The sequence below is a fragment of the Excalfactoria chinensis genome, chromosome 10, assembly GCF_039878825.1.
Source record: "Excalfactoria chinensis isolate bCotChi1 chromosome 10, bCotChi1.hap2, whole genome shotgun sequence".
Lineage (NCBI taxonomy): Eukaryota > Metazoa > Chordata > Aves > Galliformes > Phasianidae > Excalfactoria > Excalfactoria chinensis.
The window spans coordinates 10760381-10784866 of record NC_092834.1 but is presented as its reverse complement, the minus strand read 5'-3'; the positions used below and the strand labels follow the sequence as shown (position 1 = coordinate 10784866).

The following is a 24486-nucleotide window of genomic DNA, read 5'->3' as shown; positions in this document are numbered from 1 at the left end:
AATATATGCTTGCTGTTACAGAATTCAGGTAAGTTCTTGCATCTACATGTTTACGGTTGGGATTTGAATTGTGTCAGGAACGTCTTCTAAACTAAATCACACGTAGCTAAACAGGAACTAAATGAAATGATGAATTAGTTGCAAGACATACTTGCTAAAGAGCTAGCTCTTAGGCATGTTGCAGCTGCTCTGGCCCTGGCACAGAGGTATGTTCTTGGCTGTGCCTGAGATCAGACTGGGCCCAGAAGGCAGGTCTTCCATGTGTTTGCAGGGAGGTTCTGCAGAACAGATGGTGCAGCATCATCGTTAGCTCATGTGCTAATGATGTACAAGTATGAAAAACAGGGATTTCCTTTGTTGCTGCTTTCCAGTTTTCTTTTAAGCACCTAATTTGTTCATCTGCCTTCCTCCTGCATTCACAAAATATCGTTTTCAAACAGCATTGCAGTTGCAGACATTGAAGATGACAAGATTGAACAGATTCCCTCCTCTTACAGTTTAATTTCAATTTACATCAGGTTGTAGAACAAAGAAATCCAATGAAAGAAAAAAGGGCAGTAATTCACACGTTTTTAATCCACAAATATGATAATACATCATATACTTAAGATGACCTGAACATTGCCAGTACTTAGCAATGTTGTTACATACCAAGCTACTAGTACAAAAGTAAACAATGAATATACTGGATATGCAAGTATGATAAATACTCAAAAACATCTTTCCTTAAGGCTACTCTGATTCATAAATAAGATGGCAGATGTTCAGCTGGCTCATCTAAAATATCAGAATCTGGAATATTGGTACTTGCAACACACGAGAATGAAGTCACGATACAGGAGATATCCCTTTTGTTTTGGACATCTTCAGTGTTGAATAATCTTTTGCTCTGACTTAAAAAAATCCAACCAAACCAAACTTACATATTTGCCACAAGAGAAACAAACACACAGATGTGACCTGTGCACTGGAACAGGAGTGTTGGATATAATAACTACTGTTCAAAAGCATTGGTTGACAGATACGTGCTCTGAGAAAGAAAGCAGCTAATGGTGTGTGTAAGTATGGCTCTGCAAATGTTGAAACTTGCAACCGTGTAAGGCAACTCTTAATAGACTTCCAATCCCAAAAGTTCATGTCTCGTTATAGTGCTGTGCTGTAAAGGAATAGTCTCCATTCACTGCTACTAAATATACTCTGTATGGTTGAAGGAAACACAATGGAAAATTACATCATTATCAAACCGCTCTGGTAATGTTTTGTGCTGCCATTTTCCTTTGCTTCAAAATGCATTCTTTTGGGAATGGACGCTTCTAACTGCAGCGAATATCTAGTCTAGGTATGGGTGTCCTCAGCTGTATGAAGGGAAGTTCAGTAGTTATTCTCAGGGTGCAAAAAGGCAGAAGAATAAGAATAGAATTTACCTCTGTACTGAAGAGTTTAAATGGGAAAACCAATTTTTGTTGTCTTAAAATGGTAGGTGACAGTGCTTGGAAGCTCTTAGAGAGGAATGGCTTTCGACTATATGGGATTGTCTGCTCCCTGTGTCATGAGAAAGGAGAAGCCCTCTGACCCTGAATGAAGCCTTGGCAGACTGAGGTGAGCCTAGAAGATAAGAGATGGGGCACAGAGAGATTTTTGCACGTACTTCATTTTTGTAGGGTCAGCCAGCAGCATCAACCTGGTTGTAAGATTCTGCAAGCAGAAAGCTGCCTTATCTGCTCTGGTTCTCTTAATCATAGCAAAACTTGACAGAAACCAGTGTTTCTTTGCAAAGCATTTTTTTGTTTGTTTCAGACCATCGGTGAATTCTGCTTAAAAAAAGGAGAACACTGTGAACCCATGGGATGTTTACGAAGCTCACCAGAGTTAGTGTTCTCATCAAAGGGCTGTGATATACTGTGCATAATACTGTGTTCAGATGGCACTGTGAGCATAGCAGATGGGTTTTTTCTTTGTCACTGTTAGTACAAATTAATACTACAGACACATTAAAATGAGCTTTACCGAGGCTGAATGGTATCTATTGAGGATCTGAGATGTTAGTGTTGCTTTGTAGAGCAAGTGGTTACTTAATTGTGTTCCTCTTCCAAAGTGCAAAGAATATTTTGCTCTGAATGGCAGAACAGTACGAGTGCAAAGAGCAGCATAACCTCCAGCCTAAACTCATCCAATGTTATCAAACACACAGCACCTGAGGCTGGGAGAACTAAGGTACTACTTCATCTGGGTTTTCTGATTGCCTTTGATCGCTGATCTGTTCTGTAAAATTCAGATGCAACTTTTTAATGAGTGAGTATAAGCCAAAAATTTCTAATGAAAATATTGTTTTATCGAGCGGCTCTTCAAATTTTCTTCTGATTTACTCATTTGTATTATTTATTATACCTAAGGAGACTTCAGTACCATGTGGATCCAGAGGTGCATTGTCACACTGATTCCCAATCATTTTAAAAGGAGAGAGCTTAATGCGTCTAAGCCTTTTCACTTACTGCTGGAATACTAAAAACATACACACCCAGGGCAGCCTGGCTAAATTCCATGCATTGCTCTGTTGCCATCACCTATTTTAACACAGCCATGCGTTTGAGCTTACTTTCTTTTCACGTGTTCAGCCTTGACCACAAAGCTAGTGAGATCATGATGTACAGCAATCTATTTCTGAACAATATATATCAGCGTTTTGTTCATGCCACGCCTTGGGAAAGACTCAGTTATCTGTGAAACATTAAAATCGATAGCTTTCTGGTTTAGGGTTTTCCCCTTCATCGTGAGCCAAGTGAGCACTTTCTGGCTCCTGCTGGAGGCTGCAGTAAGAAGAGCAGGAAGGAGGCTCTCATGCTCACCATGGCCCATGAAGGATGGCCAGTTCTAGACAGAAGTTTTTGGCTGCTTTCTTGCTTGTGAGCACAGTTTCAAAGGATCTTCTCATCAAGTAGTTTGTTGATGCCATCACAGATCTTTTTGAGGTATGGCCGACAATCCCCGTCAAGACTGTACAGGGCAGTTAGAAATTCCACATCCGCAAAGTGATTGAAGACGTGGTTGATGCGCCCGTGGGATTTCGGGGTCAGGTGCCGATCTACGAGTTCGTGCACAAGGTCTTTACACTCATTCAGAAGTTCTGCAAGAACATTTCTGTCAAACGTGTATTCTACCTCATAGAAACTGACAATTGTCATGGCAGTTTGGTTCAGCTTCTTCCGGAACTTGTCTACAATTTCCATCTCTTCGTGGTTGAACTGATTATTTCGATAGAGGATCCCGATTTTTATTGCCACTTTAATCAGGTCTTTCATAATTTTGTGGGCTTCCTTTTTGTTTCTGGTGTGTTCCTTTGTTACCTTATACAGCTCATCGAAGATTTCACTGCTTGTGTCATCGATGAGCATGTTAGCCATGGTTTTGGTTGCCATTTTACTCAGGATCTTTTTCTGGGCTTGCAGTGCAAGGTTCTTGGAACTGAAACAATCAGGACCTGTTTCAGGATAGCAGAAAAGAGGGAAAACGTCAGTTTTACTTGGCAAATCATTTTTACCATCAGGTAAGAAAAGCAGTACCCGTGTGTTTAAGCGTTAACCATGTTTCAGGTCTTGCTGTCACTGAAAAGCTGGATGTTTTCAGGGATACTTAGGCCAGGTCATTGCTAGCCATTGGTTCACTAGCAAAGCTTTTTCTAGGCAGTAGTTCAGTGTTAAAGCTTGCTTGGCAGAGAGATCTCTTGAGATGTTGTGCCTATGTAGCTAAGTAAGAAAAACAAAATATTGGCAAATATTTACTCAAACCTGAGGGGATTTTACCTCTTGCCTTTGGGAGGCACTGTTGCTCCACGGTCAGACTGAGCACTGCCCACGAGGGCTACTACGGCAGGCACAGTAACTGCCTTTCTAACTTGCTATCGACTTGCAAAACTCCAGGCTGTGATTATTTCTTTTCCACTCAATACGTGTGATTCCTGCCAGCTGAAAATACTTCAGCTGCTTTCTGTACGTTCATCTATAAATACAAGCATCCTGGATTTCTCTTGTACCCATCAGTGCAGGTTTCACTCAGGACAGTGTCAGCATGCAGCTCATTTGGAGCACGTGGCTACTGCTGTTGGACTTCATCCAGTGAAGGGGAGGGGAGGACCACGAGGATGATGAGAGGGCTACAAAGACATGCTGAGGGAGCTGGGCTTATTCAATCAGGAGAAGGCTCTGGGGAGACCTGACAGCGGCCTTTCTATATGTAAAGGGAGCTCGTAAATAGGAGGGAAATCAACTTTTTACATGGGTAGATAGTGGCTTTATACTAAAGGAGAGGAGATTTAGAATAGACGTTGGGGGAAGTTTTTCACAGAGAGTGGTGAGGCTGTGGATGCCCCATCCCTGCAGGTGTTCAGGGCTGGGTGGGTCTATGGGCAACCTGATGTAGTGCTGATCTCTAGTGGTTGGCAGCCCTCCCCATAGCAGGGGGTTGGAACTGGATGATCTGTGAGGTCCCTTCTAACCCAAGCCATCCTATGGTAACTACTGGTAGTGATTAATTTGAGCTTCCCCTGCTTTTTATCTGAAAGTCGTTTGTTTTTAACAGACTGTGTGGACAAAATAAAGGAAATGAAAAGATTTCATCTGAAATAGGCCCCAGTTTAGTACTGTGTAGTGCAGTCCCCGTTGGCTCCAAGGGCACTTTGTCATTGATCAGCATGTGTGTAGCTTGGGGACCTTGGCCTGATGTGAAGAACAGAGCAGTTGGGCCCTTTGCCAGCTGCTGGGGAACCTGAATGCTAAAAGATTTTCAAAAAGAATTAAAAGCTAACAGGGCTGATTTGATTTTGGAGCCCGAGTGGGTTTTTGGCTGAGCTCATGAGGCCTTTTCCAGCCATTAGCACATAAGCAGTGCCTGCGACAGCCGTGCTGTAATTCAGTTGTGCAGCGGGGATCTGCCAGTGGCTGTGGGGAGTCCAGGGTACAGTTTTCTGTATCTATGTACTGGTGTTCTACATGGCCCTCACTCACAACTGTTGTGGTTCACCACAGCCTCTTCTTCCTCTCAGTGCTTTCTACTTTGTCACATGAGGCTGTAGTACATATGTGCATTTAAACAGCCTTTGAATCATAGATTCGTCTGAGTTGGAAAGGACTCTTAAAGACCATCTTGCTCAACTCCCCTGCACTGAACAGGGACACCTACAGCTGATAGATCCCCTCCAGCCTGACCGTGGGTGTCTCCAGGGCTGGGGCACTCACCACCTCACTGGACAACCTGTGCCAGATCCTCACCACTCTTATTGTAATCCTCCTTATATCCAATGTAAATCTCCACTCTTTTAGTTGGAAACCATTCCCCCTTGCCCCAGCCCCTCATCCTGTTGTTTAAATGCTGTTTTCCAAGTTCACTAGAACGTCACGTTGAAGTTGTCATCATTCCTGGTGCACTGTAGCTGTACTAGTGAGCTATACAAAAGAACGCCATTTAATTTCAGCTGAGCCACCACCTGGAAAACATAATTCAATGCACTTAAAAGAATGGCCTGTCATTGGGAGAGCAAATTGCGGCCCGGTCTGCTGACTGGGGGAAATAGGAAAACGGTGATTTAATCTAGAAATGATAAAGCCAGGATGAGAGCATTCCTTCACTTTGCAGCGTGTTGGAATATAAATAGTATCCGTGATGAATAATTATGTGCATTTGACAAAGGAAAATGGAAGATGAATATTAGTGTCTGTTTGCAAGTGTTTGCTATTAATTAAGTGGATGCGGTTGCTCGGTATCTGCTTTGATCAGAACCTGCAAATAATGATGCGGTGGGCAAGGAATGGCTCCCCAGGGCAGCTGGCACAGCTCTGAGCTGCTGGAGCTCAAGGAGCATTTGGACAGTGCTCTTTGGACAACAAGAGGTTTGCCACATGAAATTCTAGCTCTCCTGAGGACTGCGGGTTTACAGTGGAAGTCTTCCTGCAATACATTTCTCTTTAAACATCTTTGCCTCCTACAGACAGAGCTTCTATTTTCTGCTTTCTTTCACGCAGCAAAATAAATCAGCAGCAGCGTTGTAGATGCTATTAGCATTCAGGAACATTACACCAAACCTGAAAAAGAAAGCCCAACCTCCCAGCACAGTGCTTTGCTGGGTAGTGGTTAACCTCCATTACAGTAATCTGGATGTCTTACTTTAATGAAAACTAAGGACCGATTCTGCCTCAGGTTTATTTTTCTCCCTCTTTGATTCACCTAAAGGCCTTGCAAAGGGATTGACCCCTCAGCACCTTTCTGCTGAGGTCCACAGACCTGTATTTTCATGGCAGGGTCACCAGTGCCAGGCTCTGCATCCAGCCCAGCAGAGCAGCACTGAGCCCAACTCGCCTCACCACCATCTGCTCCTCACAGGGATACCTCACATGCACTAACCCCAGTGACAGGGTTACTGGATAACGGGGCTGCCTCATGTCAGCACAGTGAAAAGAGTTCGGCAGCTGTAGGGAGGGGAGATAAGATTTTGGTAAGAATTTTAGGAGTTTTTGAGCCGAAGAAGCGAGAGCATCTGTAATATTCTCAAAATAATACGATTCCAGATGGCTGCGCCAAGCACAGAATGGCTGGAATTAAATGCTCAGTGGCTGCACTTTTGTGTAAATATCCATCCAGTCATTACATAAGTGACAGCAGACGTAGCACCTGCCCCCGCTGTGCACGGCAGAGAACATATCTGACTATGTGGAAATGAGGATGTGGAAACGACCACCCCGAGCAGATGAATCCAATTCGCCACCTCTCAGCCAAAGCCAAAGTTCTGCAGCTGAGACATTTTCACCCCTGGCAAAAGGCTGAAGTGACATTGCCTTGAACTCTGGAGGGAGTGTTCATTCACAGGTAAAGATCTACAGAGCAGGAGCTGGTCTGCAGAGATCCTGTGGAGTTTGCCAAGTGCCATTTAAAAAAAGTTCTGTTAGCTCGCTTGAAGAGCAGGGATATGGAGCAGTCAATCTGGTTTTGCCCCACCTGTGGAGGTCAGATTGTGCATCTGGCACCAGGAGCTGTTACTGCACTGCCTGTTACAGCTGTTGTGCTAAGTCAGCAATTAGCTGAATGCCAACTCCGCCTCACCTGAAGCAATGCTGCCTGCAGCTGTGTGTTACCTCCCTTTGCACCTGACTCTGAGCTGTGCTGCTGGACCCCTGCTGAGCGCACACAGGCCCCATGGAGGTGAGCAGGGCTGCTGAAGGCTGAGAGGTGATGTGAGTCAGGAAAGGTCCCTCCAGCTGTGCTGCAAGTTACTGAAGGGCTGAGTCTTGAACTGAAAAAGAGGGAAGTCCGGAGGAGAACGAAGATGATGAGGAAGCTGAATTATTTTTAATACTCATGAATCCTCGTTTTTTGTTTTTTAAATGCATTGCAGCCTCTGCAGCAGGAGGCGGCCTTCAAGGAGTCAGCAGAGCTGACGGAAATGTGGGCACCCATCCAGCTGCTGGCAGGCAGAGGGGGGCAGAGCCAAGGGACAGGCATGTCCTCTGATCCACCACTGTCTGAGAGAGCTGCAGTGAGGGAAGTGCGGTGGGCTTGGGCACAGCTGTGCACAACAGGAACTCACTGTTTTCACGACTTAAATGCTTCATGTGCTGTCTGTGTATCCTCATGCTGTATGTGTGCACCTGCCCCAGAAACTAGAGTTTGGGTGTGACGATGGGAATGAATGGAGCAACAGCATCGAAAGTTGTGGCCCTGCATGGAATGTATCATAAGATGTGGCTTTGTGATCGGACTCATCAGGTCAGGATGACTCCATAACGCTCCCACCAGGAGTTAAATAAGCAGCAGGTATCTCTGCGGCTGCTTAAATGTTGCTGCTGTTGTTGATGTCGTGGGCTGACAGCCTGTTGTGGTACAACCTGGTTACCTGTAATGTCTCTTTATCTGGAGATAAATGACTTACAAAGCATGGGTAACCTCTGCTGAAAATAAGGGCAGGAGGTTTCATTCGGCTTCTATGGACAAGAAAAAGCTCGTGTGGGTTTAGAAAGGAGAACATGTGAGAACAAACAACAAGAAAAGCCTCTGCTGCTTGATTTGCAGCCGTTGCATAAAACGTTTAGTGGTATGAAATGCTATACGTGCCAGCAGCAAACGCATGTATTGCACTTATCCTTTGTGTATCATTCACACTATGAAACAGATGAGTCAAAGTGGAAGGCAGAACTCAGGATTTCAGAATAACTCTCAGACCAGGCAGAAAAAAAGGCAGAAGAAGAACTTCTCCCACAGCATTTTAGTACCGAGCGACCAGCGAGCTGCTGTAAGTGTGTGTGTTGCTCTTGGACAGCTACGGGATCGCTGCAGGAGAAACATTCAGTGTTTCCAGTAACTTTAAGCCAAGAAATCCGATAGACCAGATGGAATACATCAGCATTCAGGGAGGGCCAATTTAAACACGTTGTAAGCACAGGGGGCCCAGCGCTCAAACTTTTAACACTTCTAAATGGTTACTATGTACATAAGAGGGCTGCTCATTTCTGGGGGGGGGAACAGGAGGTGGGGGACTGGTAATTGCACAACCCCAGGGGGAAGTGCTGGTATCCAGGCTTCAGAAGTCAGGCTGAAAATGGCAGCAACAGCTCCAGACAGATGGAATGTAATTGAAAGGAGGGGGAAAAAAAAACAACCAAACAAAGCAATCCCACTTTTTCATCTTGATGTCTCATGCAAACAGCAATCACTGCAAAGAAGCACTTTCTGGCAGCATAGGGATCAGAGATGCTCGAATATGATCTTATTTCAGCTGCTGGCTTCTGTTTTGAAAATACTTCATTAATGCAAGGTTGCCACAGTGCCTTCAGCACCTGCCTTTGGAGCTGAGGAGCTCCTTCGGTGGGTCAGAGCTGCTGCAGCCCCAGCCCCACACCCAGCTGCAGCCGGGGAGGAGCAGCTCAGCTGCTGCTTTCATCAACTTGTTACAAGGATGGGCAGTGATAGGACAGAGGAGAACTGTTTTAAGCTCAGGGAGGGAAGGTTTAGGTTGGATATCCAGGAAGTTCTTCACAGAGAGCAGCAAGGTGCTGGAACAGGCTGCACAGAGAGGTGGATGCTTTGTCCCTGCAAGTGTTCAAGACCAGGTAGGATGGGGCCCTGGGACACCTGGCCTAGAGCTGGATCTGGAGGTTGGTGGTTCTGCCTGTGGAACTTGATGATCCTTGGGGTCCCTTCCAACCCCAGCCATTCTATGATTGGCTCTGACAGCACTGTCAAGAGCTCTTCCTGCTGCCCTCACTGGGCATGAATTGAAACACATCCTGTGTCTAAAACCAGCTGGCAAAGCTGTGTGTAGATGACCAGGTCACGGCTCTGAAAGCGGCCACCAAAGCCCTGAATTTTGTCAGTCTGGTAACCTGCATCAGAAGCCATGTCTAGGACAGGCTGCCAACATGAAGCTGCTGCACCAGCATCCTTGTAGGCTGACTTTCAAATACTCAGTTTAAGTTGTGCACCTCCTGTTTTGTAACATGCACGCAGCTGTCCCAGAGTAGCAAACACCTGGCTGGCTTCGGGCAGTTGGTGTGTAAGCAAGGCAGAGCGCTCGAGCAGCAACCCTGCTACACACACAGGCAGCAAACACAGCTCCTCTCTTATCTGGAAATGCTCAGGTCTTGTGGTGATGAGTAGGTCTGTCTGCCAGCAGCGATAATAAAGTATTGGTTTTTAAGCTTCCTTATACAGCTGAAAAAGGTTTTGATACGTCAATCACTGTATTTTATAAACAGGTTTAAGGTCTTTCAGTGTCGCTGCTGTTTGATAGCGAGTGCAAAGTACATCAAAAGTGGTGAACATCATTACCCAAGAAAATGCCCCTTTAACCCTGGCTGATGCTGTGAGACAAAATGCTCGCACAGTGACAGCAAGCTGAGCCAAGGAAGGTATTTGTAGTAGCAGGAGCCATAATAGACTGTACATTTGTTGCTGGGGCTGAGCTTTGGGCAATGAGACTGCAGGGGGAGGCTCTCCTTAATGTGAAACTACAGCCCTGCATGCAAGCAGCTCAAGTCTAGCTGTGTAATGCTGTGGGAAATGTGGCGGTCACCCGCTGCTATTGATCCTGTCCCTGTATTTTGAGATGGCAATATTTTATGATTCTAATGGCTGTGTTTCTCTTTAAATTGTAATTGTGATGGAGAAAACCTTCTGTATAAGATAGTTGTGCTGATATATGCACAGCACTACAGCAGGGGCTGTGGTAGATATGGGTAGCTCACAGAAACCAGCAGAGAGCCCTGTGTGGGTGACCGGGGGCATCTTGAATTGGTTATGAACTCTTTTGCCTTCAAACTGTTAGTGATCTTTCAGTGTGCTTTATGGCAAGTTGAATTTCAGTCTCTGAAATATTTTGTGCTTAACTTCCTTTGTCTTCTCCACATTCATCTCACTTCTTACACCTCCTTCCTAAAGACGCCGTGCCGTTACAAGTAAAGGTATTTTGGTGACTGCGCAACACTCCAGTTATACAAATCATTATCCCTATACAAATTATTCTTGTTTGCATGTCAAGCTGTGTGCTTTTCCCAACAGCACAGTAGTAAGTTCTTTGATACGTGCTTAGCAACTGCTTTTTGCATAGACAGGAGATAGGCACGTAATGAACAGTAAGTTCTTTTCTGCTTGTTCCTTCACACACCCTGCTTGTAGTGAATGGTGAGATGAGGGCTGTGGAGGTATTTGGGCTTCTGTGGGATCTGTGCTTAGTAATTACCACATTTATAACTCCTGGCTAATGGAGTCTTGTTGTGCATCCGTGGCTCAGATGTTTTGTGGTCCTTCCCCAGCAGTCGCACAGGAGCCAGCAATTCTCAGTAGGAATATGGTAATGCGTTGTAGTAGAGCAAGGCTTGGCAGTATCATCACTAAGTATTAAACAAGGCCCCCGTGCTGTACACGTGTGCTTCACTGCTGGTACCGCTTCACTGATTTCTCTGCCACCCTCTTATGTGCTCAGGAAGAAAATTCTGCACGTTTATTTCAGGGCTTGAAGTTTTCTTGTTGCGGTAACTGCTCCTTCTCCAGAGATGCACCCCTTTGCCTTTTGCATGGAGTACTTCTATTTCTGGCTGCGATATATTGAGATTGGCATGAAAAATAACCACATCCGTGCTCTGGGGATGTACAAAATTCCGTGAGAAAGCAAGGAATCGGGACAGCTGGTTCAAGGGTGCCATGAAACTAAAGATGGCGTTGCTCTGCAGCGTAGTACAAGGCCGAAGGGAGGTGTGGGGGAGGGAAAGCATTTTGCTAAACAAGGTCAAGGTGAACAAAGATCCAAGAACAACAAGCTGTGAGTGCAGGAGGTTTGGGGCTGCTGCTGACCAGCTGGGCTCCCTGGGGAGAGGGGAGGGCACAGTGGTGGCTCTGCAGGAATGAACCAGCATCTCCATCTTCCGTACCGCTCAGGTCTGCAGTTTATCCCATGGCTTTTCATGTAGAAAAAGCACTTTTTCATACAGAAGGCTCTGCAGGTGTGCAAGTCAGTTATGGCAGACATATTCTTCTAAGCCTTCATCTCCAGCTGTGCTTAGTGATAGTGCTTCATTTGCATCAGAGCTGCTGCTTACAAGCTGTCTGGGTGCTTCTTGTGCCTGTGTATTTACTAAAGCTTTCCAACAGGATCGTGAAGGCCTAGGTTTGCTAAAGCACCAAAGTGCAGTCCAAAACTTCTATTCCTAGTGTAGGGGAATGCTCAATGGTGGAGGTTAATTTGCCCATTCCCATATGCAGGCCCCCTTTGCTCTCTGCCATTTCCCTGGGTGTTCCACTCCCAGCACACAGCACGCTGCCTGCAGGACGGGGTGCTTTGCACGGCTCCACCAACCTGTGCCTTCAGCCCTCACGCTGCCTTTACCATAATAGGTGACAGGACATCAGCCCCTGCTCTGCCCTCATAAACTGCATGAGAACTTCATTGCCATTTGAAGCAAAAAGCTTTATTTCACTCGGCTCCAAGGAGCTGATGTTTTGTGTTGGAGCCTTAGAACAAAAGTGCAATACCAGATGGGAATTTTGCCTTTGCAAGTCCTCAAGACCTGAGGGCGGCCTTCCTTTCCAAGTAAGAACTGTTGATACTATCAGCGTCTGAGCCGGGCCTGGTTTGCTTTATTGTAACTCATTTTAAGTGCTTTTTTCCCCCCTCCCTTCTACTGAAAGTTTAAGGATTCCTGGAGAGGTTTGTACCACACAGTCCTCTGTGCAAAAACCAGACCTATTTGCTGTGTAATTATGCTCTCGGTACTGGTAGCATCTTTAATGAGTTAGTTCAGTGGAACAGTGATAAATGAACCAATGGGATTGCAGTTAAAAAAAGAGAAGTCCTCTGCTGATCCTGGCTGAGGAGCCCATGGGTGAACTCCTTTTAGTTCAGTTTTCTTCCTTCAACCAAGAGCAGATGAAGGCCGTTATACTGAAGCAGCTGCCCACACACACACTGCCTCTATGTATACCTTTACAAGCCAAATCCAAACTGAATACGTCAGTGCTGTCAATCCAGGGATGAAGAGATGGCTTGTTCTCAGGCTGAAAGTGCTAGAGAAGTACTTAGCAGTAAAGCTGAAACTGAAAAGGCAGAAGATGTGAATACTTAAAAAGAAAAAGAGAAGCTTTTTCCCAAAGGAGAGCAATGAAACTAGAAGCTTCTCCATTTACTCTGGGTTTAAAACAATGCTCTACTGTTTGCCTGGTTATATTAAATAAGAAAAAAACTAAAGAAGATTTTACAGTTACAGAACTGTGTGAAAGCCTTTATTTCTTTTTAAGATGTCTCTGGAGGAGACCAGCTCCTGGGGAGATGGCCAACCCAGATTCTGGATGGAAAACTCCTGCCTGAAGGAAAAAATGAATGCTGGTCGATGCTGCACAGCTGGGATTCATCACGCTCCCCATTTCTTAACAAGTCTTTGTGCATCTGATCGGGGGTTTACTGGTAGGAAGAAGCACATGTTGCTGCATGCCTCAGCTGTGATCTATGACTCCTCTCCTTTAAGATGAAGCCTGATCTGGACTGCAGTGTGTCCTCTGGGCGATCTGCTCTGCGCTGCTCACCTGCGGCATGAGGCCAAGCAGCCAGGCAGGATGTGCACAGCACTAAAATGGAACGGGAGGTGCAAAAAAGACTCACACTGTTAGGCATCCATCCACGTGAACGAGTCACCTGCTGAGTTCCCTGAAATGCTGTCATAAGGAGTGACCAGTGCTTACCCAGCCTTTTCTTTAACATAGAGGATGAACTGTTAAACCGCAAAGACATTGGTGCACCCTAATGAAAATTAACGAAAATAGGAGCCAAATCTCACAACCAGGAGAGCAAAAGAAGATAATTTTGTGTGGAAGGATACAGAGCACAACCAGGTGGATTTTTTTTTGATTCTCTTCCTCCTCAGTGTGAGATCTGCATAAATATTGTCTGCTAAGGGTTGGTGTCCTGCTGTCCTGCACTAATGAGAGAAAAGCCCTGAAGATGTACTAGGAAGAAAAGGAGAGCGTAGATTAAGGATGATGGTTTTCTTGTTCTAGCCTTAAACTGAAAGGATAAACATGACATTAATGCCTTCACAGCAATGTAACTCACTCAAGAAGCACAAAGAGTGTCTTACAGCCAGAGCTCCTTCAGGGGATAATGCTAAAGGAGATCATCTGGTTTCATGCTTTTATCTCGTTCATTGTCTTTACGTACTGTGAAACTTATCACATCAAGAGGAACATCCTGATAACGGGGACACTTCCTGTCCTCAAGGAGTCTCTCATATAGGCTTACCAGCAGTAGCACTGACTGCCTGTGGTGCAGTTCATTCCGAGTGCAACCTTTTATTTCAGGAAGGCAGAAATGGAAAAGACTTTGGAAGAAATCTTGCAGTGGTCAAGATGGCTCTCAGGAGGTCTGTTTCATTATTCTGGTGAGGGATGTGAGTAATAATGATGCCTTCCTTCTACGTATCCTCATATGAAAACAGCCATTTGGATTCAGAACTGAATTTGCAGAGGGAAAAATCCCCTGACTATATGTTACCCAAAGAACATCCTCAGATAAGCTTCAGTGATAAACACAGCTATGCAAAACATGCCATCCTCGTGAGGCTTCAGGTCTGTGAAACCTGAGCACACGTGTCCGGAGCTTATTCCTGCTAATACCTACGCATGTACTGCAAGCATCCAGCTGAATGTTGGTATAATGCAGAAATGTTACCTCTGAATACAGCAGTCATAACAGTCTCCAGAGAGACTCCACACAGCCTGAATCAGGCCCAGCTTAATAATAAGATTAAAATGTGCACAGCCCCCGTGCTGTTCTCATCTCACTGTTTCAGATGCTGGCAGAGCTGCTGTCTCTGTATCTGTTAAGCAATGGCAATTGAATAACAGACAATTCCACAGCTCTCCTAAAAGTATTTGTGCTTACTGAAATAATTCATTCCACCGAAACAACTGCTGCCTCTGGATCTATTTGCTCTATTTTGCTGTTTCTAATCTCAGCCATGATTTTTTAGTGTCTCCAGTGCACGCTAAAGAACAGAGCCCAGGACAAACTGCCTTTCTTTTGGAGGCAATTATAAGGGGAAGGCCTGGCAGTCTGCAAGGTATGCTTGTCTAGAGAAAGAAGGATACCAGGCTTGTGTGTCCTTATAGGTTTCAGCTTTTCCTGAAACAGCATCTATCCGTATTCTTGCACTTGCCATACTCTGAGCCAGGGCCCTTCAAATCTAATGATATAAACAAGGAGCAAAAGGCTGTGACTGCCACAAAGAGGCCTCAATCAAACCATGTATTTGTATTCTTCTCAATGGTGACAGGAGCATGAAGGAGGAATGACCATATGCTTGTCATTCTTTAGTGGTAACTTTTACACCAAATTGATCTCAAGTATTTGCTAGAGGTTTGCACCACAAAGCCCAACAAACACAATAACCCAGTGTTTGTGCTCCAAATACAAATACTGCTATACTGCTCACAGGGAATAGAAAACTGGCAATAACGTTTAGAATCTTATCATCTAGGAATCTGGCTCCGTAATATTCTGAAATAGAACTAAATCATTTACCTTTTACTAACAGTCATCACTTAATGAAACTTCCTGGATGATTTAGGCCAAAAGACAGGAAGTTTGTAGCCTTGCTCACGCAGACATCGCACATCGTATATTCAACATTATGAATTGAATGTCCTTTTTCAGATCTGGAATAGGAGCCTTTCTGTTTATTCTCCTTGCTTCGTTTTAATTATTGCTAATTTGAGCTGCTGATGTTGTTATTGAGGCCTTCACTGCCATGGATTTGAAACTTCCCTTGGCAAAGCACTGAGCAGAATGCAACTCAGCTCCACGACAGGGAGGTCAGCTGCACTTGCTGCCAAACTTGCTGCTGGCATGGTTTATTTTTACTCCACCCCCTCCAAGTCTACTCAATGGTTCTTTTCTGCAGCAATCTGTTCTCGTCCTTTGAGCCGGATGGTGCTGCTGAGGATCTCTGCTTTTGGGGTGGGCTCCCTCACCCACGCTCCTCAGCTGCTGGCAGTGCTGGACCCTCCCTAGCTCCAGGCATCTCCATGTTCAATGGAGGAGCGATGCTACCAGTGTCTCCTCATCATCTGGGGAGCCTGTCTATCCTTTCTTCAAACCTAAAGCCTGAAGGTGATTTACCATTACCTGCTTTCAGTGCCCTGTCCCCAGATATTAAATAATCTCATTCTCGCAGAGAAAATGCAAAGTTTTCTGACTGCTTTATTCTTCCAGCGTGCCTAATTGCCAGCCCTCCTATGAGAAAGATGATAAAATTGCATTTTCTTACAGCAATGGGCACCCCGGTGAGCCTCTCAGCCCAGCTCCCTGCTTTGTGAGCTCATTAAATGCAGCCCAGTGGTGCTGTTATAATGTTGCCGCGGATGACACTCATTTGATTTTAATATGCATGGAAATCACTAGTGGAAAGCTCTTATTGAAGAAATAAAACTCAGTGCCACAACCTGATCTTACATAGAGAGACCCTGCCTAGAAACTGAGCGGTGTGTGAGGGCATGTTTGAATTCTGACTAATGGAGTCAGTGGGTGAAAAGCCTAAAAAATGTCACCCGTCATTGCCAACGTTCTGGCCCCACGTTTGTGCTCAGAGTCAGCTGGGAATTCTTTTTGTCCCCCCTGCAAACTGCACATAGGATGGGAACCTCTCTGCTGTTGCTACCTTAGAACGTAGCTGGTGAGTTTTGGGTAACTGAGAATATCAGTGCTGTTTAGAGTGAACCTATAGATGTGACTCTCCAAGGGAATTTATTCAGGGCAGCACTGAGTACGCTACAGACAGTTCTAGGGATGCTTGAGAATTCTATCGCTGCCTCTTTCATACCAGAATAAAACACAGACCAAAACCCATCAATTTGGCATATTTCAGTACTGGAAAAATATTCGGCTGAATTGCTGAGTTTGGACGTGCCTGTATGACTTCTGGTGTTGTGTCATTACTTCCCTCTTCTACGTTTGCCTGTCAAGGGTCATATATTTAAAAACAGAAGAAGCACTATCTAATGGCTGCATGTTGGTATGAGAATCAGTGAAACTATGTGTGCCTCGAAGTGGTTCTGTCTTTCATTTCCCTTCTAAAGATAACTACAAAAATGTGACTAGATGGCCAAGATACGGTAAGAAAAAGTCATTCCTGAGCCTGCCTGGCTGAAGTACAGAAGGCAAAATGTTTAATAGAAAACATTCACTCTTGTTTTCTTTACAGAGGTCCTCTGTGCCCTGCACAGTACTTATGTGGCTCTATTTATTTATTTGCAGACATATACGTGTTTTGAGAAGCAGAGTACCATGTTTCTCAGACTATATTGGCTCTACACAGGAGATATCTGGTGATAACATTCTAATTTCCTGCTGTGGACGGTGGATAACCATGCACTGCACAGTGGCTGTGGCCTGAATCAACGTCCTGAATTGCAAAATCTCATCACTGTCATCTCCAAGGTTCTGATCCTCCACGTAAGTACAGAAGAATATTTTCTGGGTTCTTTTAGTTATGTTTATTTTTTACTATGACAACTTGACAAACAGAGAAAGCTTGAATCTTACCAGGTCTGTTTTTGCCTCATTCCTCCTTGTTTTAGTAAAATAAGTGATTTATATTTCTGTATCCCAGATGAATTGTATTATGCCTATGGCTGCATTAGGAGTGACTTTCAGTAGTGTTATCTTTGCTTTAGCTTTAAAAGCGGAAGGACAAAAGGAGAGCTGTGGGTCACCAAAGCAGCTGATGAACAGTTTCAGAGATAGGAATGGTGAAATGTGTGCAGTGGATGATGTGTTAAAAACCACAATCAACCAAACAAAACTCAAAATGAAAAAGTCCAGCCAGCCAAACCAAACCAACAGCGTTTTCAAGTGCTGGGATCTAATTCTGCCAAGCTCTCATGATTCTCAAGATCTCTGGAACTCTTAGTTCTGTGTCATTTATTGGCTGTCATTCTTACCCCATATGCTAGCTCATGTGTTTTAGTTAAATATGGGCAACTAGAAGCACATTCTGTTCTTGAAGTGTGTAATCTCTTCCTCTCTTTCTTTGTTATAGAAGGAAAATGGACTTTCCTTTACCAAAAAAATGCCCAAACCAATTTGGATTTCTGACAGTGTCTGCATGTTTCAAATGATAAGGTTATATTTCTATGAAATGCAGTATTTTGCTGGGATTTAAATGTGACATTACAATTTCCCCATTGATTGTAGGACCGCATAGTTATTTATCTGAATATCTGCTCAAATAGATATGACCTGGGAAACCCAGAACACATCTCACTAGGTTAGAAAAGACCTGACAGAGGACCAAACAACATCCAGTGCATCAGCTTGCTCGTTGTTTAACAGACCTTCTGTACTGCATTAATAGCAGCATGGGAAAAAACAGGTTTACAGCTGCAGCCTCCGCCCTTGGGATAACAAAAGTACAGTGCTGGATTTGGAAGGGTCATCTCTTCCTTCCTACAAGCACGTTTTTGTTCCTTGTCAAGTACAGAGCGTATGATGCTTTCTCTCAGAACTGTTTTGTGATTCTAACAATTCCAGAAGTGTCTGTTACCTCTTGTTCTGGCCTTCTGCTGTATTTCTGGAGTTACAGCTTGGCCACTGTTGCCTGAGTGCTTCAGGCTTGGTGCTAATTTGGGGAGGGGAAAACGCTCAGCTCAATTTTATGGTAATGGATATATTTGCATGGAGCCTTTATAGCATTCAGTGGAAAACTTCTCCTCTCTGAATCCTTGCAGAATCTGCAGCACTCGGTAGCAGCACGTTGCTAATGAATGAGTTCTGCAGAGTAAAGCTGTTTGGCTTGCTTTTTCTAATTGAGATGTACAGCACTGAGCTAAGCGGTGAGTGGAACAGCCCAAAGCCCTGATAGCTACGAGAGGTTATTAACACCAGCAATGCCACCTCCACTTGAAAATATACAATCCTCATCCCGTGACCAGGTACAATAACAAACCTATTCCGCTCTGCCAGTCCCCACTAACTCCAACTGTAGTGGGAATAAAAAGAATGAAGGCACTGCAATTTCCCTGTGCAGAGCCAGAGAGCACTCAGAGCTGTGCTGTGCCTGGGAAGGCTCAGGGGAAGCTGCATTGCCAGCCCTGGCACCTCGCTGATTTTCAGCACTATTTGTTGCTTTTTTTAAACCAAAAGTGAGTTGAAACTAATGAAAACACGCTGCTTTGGCAGCCAGGGATTTTAGAAGCAAGCCCAGCTTAAACTTACTGCGTAAATAGCTTTGTTATAGGGCGCTTTCTGAGTAAACTGAGTGGAATTCAGTGTAAAAACAGAATAAAGAATCTTGATTTTTTTTCCCCTCTACATTTTCTGATGCATCCTAAATTTTTGCCTGCACAAAGGTAACCCTCTTCATGCAAACTAGTGTTTAATGGCCATATTGAATATGATGAGTCAGAGTCTTGCTGAAAGTCGTGCTGAAGCTGTAGGAGAACATAAATGCTGAACCAAAATGTAATTGCAGCCTTTTCTTCTCCTGCCCCAAGGTACAGTTGCAGCCTCTGAAACTCCTGTTTGCTCTTCCTTAAATATGAAGCCAAATTCTCTGGTGTAAACTGGTGTGCTTGTGCCTATCCTGATAAACCAGCGTGGTTCTGTAGCAAGGGAGGGAGCTCTGACCTCATCATTGCTTTTTTTTTTGTAGATGATTGACTGAAAAACAATATTTACTCTGGTCTGAAAGGGATTTCAGACTGGTTATATGTTATCGCTGTATCCACTTCTTCAACTGTGGAGAGGGAGATTCATGAATCCCAAGCTTTAATATAAGCTGGGAACTTTTTTATTAAACTACTTTGATAGAACATGTTGAAAGGCTGAAATATTGGTTGAAATGCATTTATTCCTGATAAAATTCCATAGGATTTCTTGTAACATTTCAAGCTGTCAAACAGCTCTCACTTCTTGTGTCTATTGTTTGCATTAGCTTTGCCGCATAGGATTTTGCTTGAAAAAGTGAGTTTGTGCTATGCAATAGCAAATCCAGCTTTTTGCTCCTCTTCAGACTAATAGAGCTGATATTGGTGTCCATTTTGTAGACTCAGCATCCCTTATATACACACACAGAAGGTGTGTATATGTACATACATATGTATGTGTGCACGTAGCACCATTAGATTTTGCTTATTTCTGAGAAATGAGGTTTTTGCCTTTTAACCAGGTCTAATCTTGCAAACATTTATGTGGGTTTCCACAATGAATTTCATCTCTGGGACACCACAGGACGGTAGCAATCACATCAGGTTTTATTACCTACTGTCTGTGCCTTTGTCATTTCACAGGGTACCAAGTGCATTTATTGGGATATCCTACTTCTATGATAAACTGTGGTTAAGTTTTGTTGTCATAAAGTGTAAATGGCTGAAACGCAAAGGGAGCAGTCCTATTTCTCAAACACCGCAGGATGAAATCACATACTTTGGGGAACTGTTGCTTATTAAGAAATTATTTATGAGTTGAATTATATCACTTCTAAATATATAAAGAGTTGGGATGGCTTCCAGCAATTACTGAAGAAGTGAGCCAAGTGATGCTTTCCAATTAAATCAGATGGGCTTTTTTTATTAACTTCTCGGTGTTTTGTGTTTGTTCTTCTGCTGCTCATGATTCAAGTAGATAACGTATTAACCTCGTACAACAGAAATCTCACACATCCCCTCTTTGGTATCCTTTCATGCAGTGGTGATCCATAGGAGTCTCTGTAGGTGCTTTCTACATGAAAGGTTTCTTTCTTGTCCATATAAATGCTGCTGGTGTTGCTTAAGCTCTTGCTTTTATTTAGGATGAGTTGTTATATGGGGCTTCAAAGCTTTTAACTTCTGATGGCTCATTTAGATCTCTACAGTTCAGTCTTTGATAATGACTGTGATAAAAAAGAGAAAACAGAGCAGTGCAGAAAACACTGACCTCTGCGGTAGTGCATATGCAGCCTAGGCTATGGAAGGAAATTGGTTTAACTTCATGTATTAGAAAGGGAATAAAGATGAATTAATTAAAAACAAAAGTGCTAAAGAGAAGAAAAATCCATTAAACCACAAAGCACTCAATTTTCCCCTTGCACTGGAAGAAATTCAGAAGCTTACAGAGAGTTTATGAACCACCTATGCACTACAGCTCCCGTGCTGTACAGCACTTGTACCAGCTCTCTGTAAAGAAATGTCACAACCTCAACATGCATTAGGCTCTATTTTCAAGGTAAAAATGTTATAGAAAGTTACTGGTCTAGGCTGAATTCTAGGCTGTGTAGACCTGAATGGACATACTCAGACCAAAGCAGCTCATGACCTTTTGTCAAGGTAACAATGAAAAAGGCGGTTAGGAAAAAAACTTTGTCAATTCTCTATAAGCTTAAATTTACTACAAAAATGCTCTCAACTGAAGAAATGTTAAATAATCTGCAAAATGACACAAAACACTGAAGGTTCCTGCAGTAGATTATTGGAATGTGTTCACTTCTTGGCAAGTCAGCTGCCTCCTGTCACTGCTACTGCACAGTTGCTTTTGTTCTATGCTGAAGGAGTTTTTCCTCCTCTGGACTTCATACGGATTGTCTTTATTGTGGGGTTTGCCTATTTTACCTGTTTGAAGTTTGCCACTCAAGAAAGAATACTTATTCCCCAGTACTTTGGAGTAGACAGCAGGCTCCCGTGTCTTTGGCACATTGACCGAGCTGTGTTACTGGTTCATCTAGTCACTGATTGATCGTTCACCAGATTAAAATAAAGGTTTCTCCTCCACTTAGCTGGAAAATGAAACCAGATTGTGTTACTTGGAAAAACCATTTAAAATGATGGAAACAATTCTTGTACGAGAAAGACAGAAATAACTCATCACAAGGGTATTCCTCAGTTGCCCATTGAAACAGCAGCTTATTGTGCTTTGCTTTTCACTGACGCACTTCTGGAGCTGTTCTCTAAAAAGAATCTACAGTTGGTGGGTCTGAACCGCTGCTTTCTGTCTGGAAACAGAGTGGCTGTTCCAAAAGCTCCTTTTGAAAGCCAAAACACTGGACCACAGAGATCTGCCAGAAAATGCCATTGGGAATGTAGGAAGGCAGTCCTTGCCTAGCATCTGTACATCCTGCCAGCCTTCCCCCTTTCTACTATGTCAGTTCATATGCTGTAATAGCGGCTGTCATTGCTCATGCCATATCTAGGAGCTCCAGCCAGTGGATTCATGAAGCCAAATCCATTTGTCATCTATCCACACCTCCACCAGCCTTCATGAGATCTTCCCTGAAACAGTGTTCAGCAGTTACTTGGACTTGTGGGCAGGACACAGCTCCACCCAAACTGCTCTCCTTCCTACAGAACAGAATTATCCATGGGATCATATATTAAGAAGTTGGCGCTCACTGAAAAATCTACTGTTTTCAATAAAGCCTTTTTTCAGGACCTCAGGTTTTCAGGACACAGAGCTGCCATCTAAAAGGATGCTCTTACAAGACTGCAGCTGTCTTGGTGGGAGATGGTACAACCTTGCAGAGACAGATAGAATTAAGATACTGAGTGATGCACCTTCAGCAGAGGGAGGACAGCTTCTGGCCATGTGAAATGTATCTCTGCTTGTCCTTTATGTTGTACGTGGAACAGCAAAAATTATGGCTGTTCCCCATGGTCAGGGCTGTCAGTCCCTTAGATAATATTCCTTACAATCTAACGATGCTTTAGATCAGGGGATCAAGGACAAAATCCACCATCCTGGTGAGTTACACACCTCCATACATCTTCACAATGACATTCAGAGGGCAGCTGTGCACAAAAATACTTCTTTCTGTACTTTAAACACATGCCCTTGAACAGACTTTTGTGTAATATCCACCTGCACACTCATAAGCCGTTAACTTCTTTACAACACTTGCCAAACAAGACCAACCATTAACAGTCATTTACAGGCAGAATTTAAGGTGATTTTTTTTTAAATGCTGTATTATCTGGGGTAGTGGAACATACAGATAACTGCTAAAGGCTGATGTAAGCCCTTCCAAGTACACAGACCATAGGTCCTTACTGAAGTATATTGTATGGAGAATTTTTTTACCAGGGCTGGAATAAGATAGAGGAAGGAGTGGGAGAAGGCAAAGCCTTATCCCTCTCTCAGCCACAGATGAGCTCAATCCATCCATTTCATTATGTTACTGGAGCTGTGCAGTGTGTGCTCCTCTCCCAGACCAGGACTGCAGCCATCCCTGCAGATCATAAAGTTTAACCTTCTCAGCCCCTTTAGCAGCAGCTCACATCCAAAATAGCACTTTGCTGCTCCAAAAATTATCAGAGCTTCTCTTTTTGAGTCACTGCCAGTGTGGGTTCTGTCAAATCGGTTATTTACAGTACATCCTAAAAGCCCTTTGACATCCCAATCAGCAGCAAAATGAAATAATCATTGATTTCTTACAAGATGTATCAGTCTTTATGCCTTTATGGAGAGGAAAGAAAACAGAGGCTTCTGAGATAATCAGAGTAATAATAACATATAAATCTCCATCTGCAAATAGCAACACATACTTGCATACATTCACCAAATAAGGACTTAAAACATTTTCTTCATTTTATAATTCGAAAGCTCTCCCTTTAAATCATACTGAACCACAGGATGGTTTGGGTTGGAAGGAACATCGAAGATGATCTAGTTGCAACCCTTTTGACGTGGGTAGAGATGCCACAACTGAAACACAGATATTTTCAGTTCCTGGTGGCAGGATACATCCCACTTAATGAGCCATCACCATGTAGTGTGTTGCTTCTAGTAAACAGCCATTAAAATGAAGGCTATCCAACAGAGTGCAGACCTGGCCAATTATTAATGATAACACTTAGCACCTAGATGATCTAAGAGTCTCTTCCTGCTCAATGAGAACTGAGAAGTCCATTGCATTTGTGCCAGAAATGTCCTTCTGTAATATTCCTGTTTGGGAAAGGAAAATGAAAAGAAAAAGAAGGATACCTCCCCCCCCCCCCCCATTCTCTTCCAGGCAGCAGTTAGGAAAATCATACCAAAATGTACAGAAAATAATTTCTTGGTTGATATCACAGCCGGGATTAGAACTACCTGCCGCTTCAGTATTCCAATTCCTTAATCCTTGGAAAGGTAATGTACTCACTGAAACATTTCCTGTAGGACTATGCTTAGATAACATCTAAGATGAAGAGGCTCAGCCCCGTGTTTAGACTCCCACCACATTTACTTTAGAAATTAAGTGATCTGTCTCTATGTAACCCAAACATGTGCATCCTCATATAGTTTGTACAAAATTCCTTTTTGAGATTCCATTCAAAAATGATACCTCCAAGTCTTCTGAAAAAATACCAGCAGTATCTTCTGCTTCTCTTAAACTGCAAACGTCTTTGTGCCATGGAATATGCTGCCCATCTCAGAGAACACCACCGTTATTATTTAATCTATCCAATCACGTAATCCTCATTCTTGTAGCCAGCAGATTTCACACTCAAGCTGAGAATTTTCATTAAGGTTGGAAAAAGGACAGATTTTGGGACACAGCTAATCACGGTGCCTTTATTACACACAAATATTAAAACGTATTCTGGTAAACGTGAACTTTCCAAAGCTTTTTGCCATTTCAAACTGTGTATTTAGCATGAAACCTCAGTTTTCCAGTTCTATCATTTTCTGCATCTGAACATAAACTTTCCTGTGCTAGGAAGCCAGCTTCACGCACAGGCCAATTAACCACCATTCAGAATGGGGGAGGAAAGATTACTGTACTGGAATGCTGCTGTTTCTTAGCAACCATGAAAGATAGAGTGAAGGATATTCAAGAGAGACCCAAATAACATCTTTTCTAGGTGGAGAACTTCCACCTAGATTACCTGCTAGCATGGCAGTCAGTTCATTTTAGATTTCCATTTTCCTACTCTGGTGCTGTGTTCCTTGCAGGCTTGAACAGCTTGACCTGCACAGTCTGAGATGGCACTTAGGCACTGAATTTCCATAGAGCT

The 24486-nt window shown here is 43.6% G+C and overlaps 1 protein-coding gene across 1 annotated transcript in view; it reads right to left on the bottom strand.

The window, feature by feature from the left end:
* Window positions 1-557: 557 nt before the first annotated feature.
* TNFAIP8L3 (TNF alpha induced protein 8 like 3) overlaps window positions 558-24486 on the bottom strand; it is a 39241-nt gene continuing 15312 nt past the window's right edge. The window contains exon 2 of the mRNA XM_072345873.1: window positions 558-3478. Coding sequence (XP_072201974.1) covers window positions 2916-3478 — 563 coding nt within the window. The 3' untranslated portion in view covers window positions 558-2915. The remainder of the gene's footprint in view (window positions 3479-24486) is intronic.